Source organism: Capra hircus, assembly GCF_001704415.2.
Source record: "Capra hircus breed San Clemente chromosome X unlocalized genomic scaffold, ASM170441v1, whole genome shotgun sequence".
NCBI classification, from domain to species: Eukaryota; Metazoa; Chordata; class Mammalia; order Artiodactyla; family Bovidae; genus Capra; species Capra hircus.
This window is the reverse complement of record NW_017189516.1, coordinates 53943791-53949790: the sequence shown is the minus strand read 5'-3', so window position 1 is coordinate 53949790 and position 6000 is coordinate 53943791. Positions and strand designations below refer to the sequence as shown.

General features: G+C 42.9%; 1 protein-coding gene across 1 annotated transcript in view; it reads left to right on the top strand.

Moving 5' to 3' along the window:
• Positions 1 to 920: 920 nt before the first annotated feature.
• Positions 921 to 6000, top strand: part of PHKA2 (phosphorylase kinase regulatory subunit alpha 2) — a gene marked incomplete at its 5' end in the record, with an annotated part of 53728 nt that continues 48648 nt past the window's right edge. The window contains 3 exon segments of the mRNA XM_018043980.1: positions 921 to 1003; positions 3255 to 3335; positions 4437 to 4535. Of these exon segments, the coding sequence (XP_017899469.1) occupies positions 921 to 1003; positions 3255 to 3335; positions 4437 to 4535 (263 nt within the window).

Genomic DNA, 6000 nt, shown 5'->3' with positions numbered 1-6000 from the left:
ATTCTTGGCCCCCAGAGGAGAAGAATTCAATCCGGTGCCAGAGACGAGGCTTGATCGCTCAGAGCTTTTGTGCAATAAAGCTTTATTAAAGTATAAAGGAGACAGAGAAAGCTTCTGATGTAGGCATCAGAAGGGGGCAGAAAGAGAACCCCCCTGCTAGTCTTTAGCTGGATGTTATATAGTCACCAGCAGTCTGTTAATGAGAGAAAGGAATGTCTCAAAACTGAGAATGGCACCAGGCCCCTCACCCATAGGATGTATTTTGGGATAATCTTGGCTCCAAATGGTTCATCTTGGGCCATAAAAGGATTAGCTTGAATCTTGAAGAAGGGCAGAGCACCATGAGGAACGATATCGGAGTATAACATACTGGTTTATCAAGTAGGTTCTGAGCCAAAAGGTGGAACCGATTTGAAGACAGAGTTTGGGGTAAATGCATAGTACATTACCATAGCTTAAGATAAACATTTCCATAAGAAAAAGGCATTGGTTAACTTCAGGTGAAACCAGGTGTCATGGCAACACAGAATTTTAAGAGAAACCTCCTTTTAAATTTGTATAGAGAAGGAAAAAAAATATCGCTAGTTTGTTTCTTCCTGCCGCTTAAGGGAGATAAAAATGCCTGACACTTGCAGGCTATTTCCTCCATTTGGAGACCCCTGGCCTTCCTGCCTGTTACCCTCTCACTTCCTTCCTCCATCTTTCCCTCCCTAACCTTCTCTCCCTGCTTCCTCCCCTCTTTCCTTCCCAAATTAGACATTAACTGTTATGACTGACTTCATACTTAATTTTTGATGCCCTAGTAAGAAAAATGCAAATGAGGGTATATAATTTATTTTCTAGTATAAGATTTGTCATTTGTAATTGGCAACTCTCTCTTTACAACATAACTCCGTAAACTGTTTGTTTTTCTTTTGTAGGCTTACGTATTATTTTCACTCTTGACGAGGTGGCCTTCATACAGAATCTTGTTTTTTACATAGAAGCTGCGTATAAAGTTGCCGTAAGTTCAAATCCAGTGTTTATTTTCCAGTGTTTTACAGTGTCAGGAAGGATAAAAATCACACAGCTGTTTGAGGGCCAGGTCGTCTGGGGCTGACCTGAAGGTTAGCAAGATTAGAGGTATAAGATTATGTCACCTTTGCACATAAACTGCACATTTGTGTCCAGGAACTCAGTTGGGGAGCTTTTGTTGTTGAAATGTGCCATATGCTCTGTTTGAATTCATTAGGTTCATTTTAAATAAGATCCTCAAATACCCTGTGGCATGTGTACTGGGAGCCTGAATCAGGGTGAAGGGCAACACCAGCGCCCGAGGCAGCGCACAGGGAGAGAGGCTGGACCCAGACAGGTGCCCCAGGCTAGGTGATGGGTGGAAATACCTACACACTCAGTTCCTCCAGGCTGCTGTCTACTACCGAGAGCTGAGCCTCACACACTTGTAGAGAACAGCTAAACTGCAAAGCTGGCCAGAAGAGCAGTAATGAAAGGCTAGAGTTTGCTTTTTGTTTTTAATAAAGAGCTACCAACAAGGATCAGCAAACTTTTTCTGGAAAGGGCCAGAGTAAATCTTCTCAGCTATTCCAGTCTCTGTGGTCTCTCTTGCTGCTATTTAACTCTGCCATTGTACTGATACCACACAAATAGCTATAGACAACCTTTGACCTCGTGAGTGCAGCTGTGGCCCAAATAGACCTTATTTCTGGATCACAGGTGTAGCAGACCGGATTCGGTGCCAGGGCAAGCGCTTGCTGACCCGAGGTCTGAAGCAGTAATCGTCCACCAGGAGCAGTCTTTGGCTCTCCCAGGGAAACCAGGCAATGTCTGGAGACATTTTTGATGTTGACAACAGGGGAGCGGGTACTATTGGCATCTAGAGGGTGGAGGCCAGGGATGCAGCTGAACACCTTCCAGTGCACAGGACAGCCCCCCTACAACAGAGAATGAGTAGGCTGCAAATGTCAGTACCGCCGAGGTTGACAAAGCCTGGTCTGAAGAAACTGGGGAAGGCTTTGTAGAAAGGGTGGAACTTGAGTTGGATGTTGGTAGATGAGTAGGGCTCAGATAAGCAGGAGGAGGGAAAGGGGTGCGAGAGTATCAGGAATGGCTGTGAGTGTGGGGGAAGGGGAGGGGTGGTTGCGGAAAGAGAGGATGGAGTAAAGGGTGTCTTAGGGTGACAGCTGAGTGCTCCAGAATAGTAGGAATTAAAGTCAGCTTGTGGACAGGCAGGAAGTGTGGGGCTGGATCATAGAGGTAAGGCCATCAGAGAGAGAGATTTGAACATGATCCACTAGGGAATAAACAGGTTGTCAGGTTAGAGTCTCATGCTGTGGAGCAAGCTGATCAAAGCAGTTTCTAAGGATGAGTCAGGCAATCGGCTCCAGGGTTGGAATGAGGACGGGTTGGAATGGAAAGGCCCCACTGTGCAGAGGACTGAAGGAAGGGGTCCTGGAGTCAGCCACGAGGCCTGCATGGCAGGGAAGAGTCTAAAGTCACTCTAGTGTGTCTGAGTCTGAAATGTCTTATTCTGAAAATGTTCATCTTTCTCTAATAATGATAAGTGCCAGAATGTTGGCATTGGTCCTGTTCTTCTTGGGTTGTAAAATACTGTATATAGCATTATTTCAAAATGGTATCCAGTGCCTGGATTTCTTCAGTGAAAATATGAGCTATAAAAGTTAAGTATGTATGTATCAAGTCCTCTATGTGGACGGGCTATCCTAAGCCAATTCATATTAATTCATTACAAAATACCAGGCAAGTTTAGTGTTCTGAGCCTCAGTTTTGACTTTGCACCCATTACTGCTGAGCATTTTTTTCTCAAAAGGTAATCTATTATTTTAAATAGTTTGGTTGATTTCGCCCAGTTATAACCCATTTCTTCTTTATTCCATCTTACAATTTAATGCAAGTTTAGACGTATTACGTGAATAAAGGTCAGCCTTTTAAGATAAAATATTTTGTTCTCTATAAATCATGAGTTTCTTACAAATGATTAACTTTTAGAAGTAAGAAAACTGAGTGTCTTCGCATGCATTTTTTGTTCTACGTGAGTATTTATTTCCAGAACTCTAACCAGAGGTCAAATAAACTGAAATCAAGAAAGAATACAGCTTGAGTGTGTAAAGGCATGAATTTGGTACCCTTTGGGAAGAGATAGTCACATTTCATGATGCCTACAGTGACATAAAGGAGTCATTTTTCCATAGTACTTGTCATCTATTAATACCTCTTTTCACCTTTTTCTCCAACAGGATTATGGAATGTGGGAACGTGGAGATAAGACTAATCAGGGTATTCCAGAATTGAATGCAAGCTCTGTAGGAATGGCCAAGGTGACAGTCTGGTCTTGTTTGTTCTTCCTCCTATGCCTCTTTAATGGCTTTGGTTTGGTTCTTATCCTTAGGGGTTTGGATTTGATCTGGTTAGCTTATTTTTCAAAAGTCAACAGCAAGTATGAAATTCAAGTGGTCCATGTACCCCAACCAACTGAAATTATAGGTAAAGAATGGAGGTTTCCTACACCTAAATCTGCATGTGCCTGAAAATCGGTGCATTTCCCTCCTTATTATCCAGTATCATCACCCATGCATCTAAGCTCTTGCTATTATCTACAAAACTGGATATATGATGTCCAGTCTTGTTTCCTGGGTCATAAAGAGGGCTGAAGAATATGAGCATTTTGTAGGGCAGGGCTCACATGTTTAAGAGTCTACAGGGTCAGGTCAGGCACATAATATAAACAAGTGAAGCCAGCGAGATAGAAAAATAATGGGGGGGGATGGCATGTATTGAGGACACTGCAGACTTTGTAAAGGTGTTCTAATTTAAGATCATTTTAAAAACTTCCTCAGGCCAAACCAAACATGACCATGGGGCAATTTCAGCCAGCTGGCCATCAGTTGACGTCTCTTGCCTTAGATATTTAGCATGCCTCCTCCATTCCTTCTTCCTCAAGGCTGAAGCAGAATTTTACAGAGTAAAGACTCCAGAACTATAATTTTTAAAGCAACAATAAATATTCTCTGTTAAGGTCAACCGATGGAAAACATACTTAATACTAAAAAAGTTTACTTTCTTAAGGGCCAAACATGCTACTGTTAGAAGTTAACCACTGAAATAGGTGAATTTAGCCCCCCACCCCTTACACGCACGATGCTATGTTGTTAGTATTTTGCTTTTTGGTAGAATACTAACTTCATTTTGGGAAATGGTTTTCTATTTTCTCTATCTTGTTCCTGCAACAAGGCAAAACACAGGAAAGCTCTGAAAATAAGGATAGAACATGAGTATAGGATACTTTAGCTGGATTTTAAAGATGAATTTCATCACCTGTGGGAAAACATATATGCTCAGTTGCTTAATGAAAAAGAAGTACAAGATATAGGAGTGTATGTGTACTACCCATACTCAGTAATTCGTACTTGTGCTTGTAGGCAGCCCTTGAAGCAATTGATGAACTGGACCTTTTTGGAGCCCATGGAGGTCGCAAGTCTGTAATCCACGTCCTGCCGGATGAGGTGGAACACTGCCAGGTGATGGCTCAAGGTTCTCACATCCAGAGAGTAGAGACGGAGACTCATGGCAGAGAGGACTTGGGCTCCAGTTCAGATTCACCAGCTTCCTAGCTTGGTGGCTCTTGGCTTCTTTGAGCTTCAGTTCCTTCATCCATAAAATGGGCATACTAGGACCTACCCCCACAAGGTAGTCACGAGAATCAGAATTAATCAGCTTAATTTGTCACAGTACTTTGTGAGCCAGAAAGGACTGTGCAAACATAAGATACAGCAGTGGTGTTTGTATGGAGTCAGCAATCAAGACAACTGTGTTCTGTTGGAGGCAAAGTCAATTTTACGTTTTTTGGAGCATGTAGATGGTTTTCTCTTAGGTTTATTTCATGAGGTCCCCAAATTTGACGATTGACAAGCAGTAGTTCACTTGGGCGTGTAGTGGAATCTTGTTAGAGGGTAGTGGCAAAATGAATGGTGGAGAGATGATATGGGGGAAATGGCAAATCAGTAAAACCTCCATGAAACACATGTTAGAGAAAGGGGTGATTTGGGGCAGATTAGGTGGCTCCATTTATCAGACAGTAGGTCAGCAGTTGCTGGCAAATCAGCAAACTCTTATTTACTGGGGGCTCACTGTGTGCAGGCACTATGCTAGGGCTGTGTGAGTGAGAGGCATACAAATTTGTATGCAGAGAGCTTCCAGTGGTAGTATTTGTTTCAGGCAGAGAGCGCCTAGGGAGAGTGACTAGTTAAAGAACTGGGCTTGGGGGTCAGTTGGCTAGAGAAATTAAGCTTTGTTCTGAAGCTGAAGGGTTCCCCCCATATTTAGCCCCCTTCTAGCTCATTCCATTTTCCCCCATTAAATAGTCCTTAGTGGGGAATCTGCTGTTTCTTGGGGTGTGGTTTAATAAAGTTAAGCTGGTATGCTTCTTAATAGATGTGTAGTCCCCAATGGAGATGGCATGAGCTCCGTAGCTAGCTGGGCCTGGGTTAGAATCCCAGCTCTGTTGCAGACTAGCTGTATGCCCATCAGCATGAGTCTCTACGTCTCCAAGTCCTCATGTGTGATTTGGACATAGTTCTCGAATTCCTTCTTCACATGGAAGAGTTAATAAGCTTGTGCTTGCAGGAATCTAGTCCCATGTCTGTACATGTTAGATCACAGGGTTAGCTCCCTTTCCTTCCCAAACTGTTCCTTATAATTTCACCTTGCTTTAGTTTACAGTGCCTAATCCAACCACCTTATAATTGAGGCCATATTATAGTGCCACTAAGTAAGCCATTCTTTCTAGGACTAAACTAATTCTGTTTGGACTAAAGTGTTTTGCCTGTTGGTGTGGTCTTCTGGATTTGACTCCTTTAAGTGGTTTCTGAGTTATCCAGTCCAGCTGGTCACCTCCACAGAAGCCAGGCATTTCTCTCTGCCAGTCTTGTATGTGTGTTCTTCTTTGTCTTTGCAGTCAGGACATGCTAACCTGCTGATGAGGTA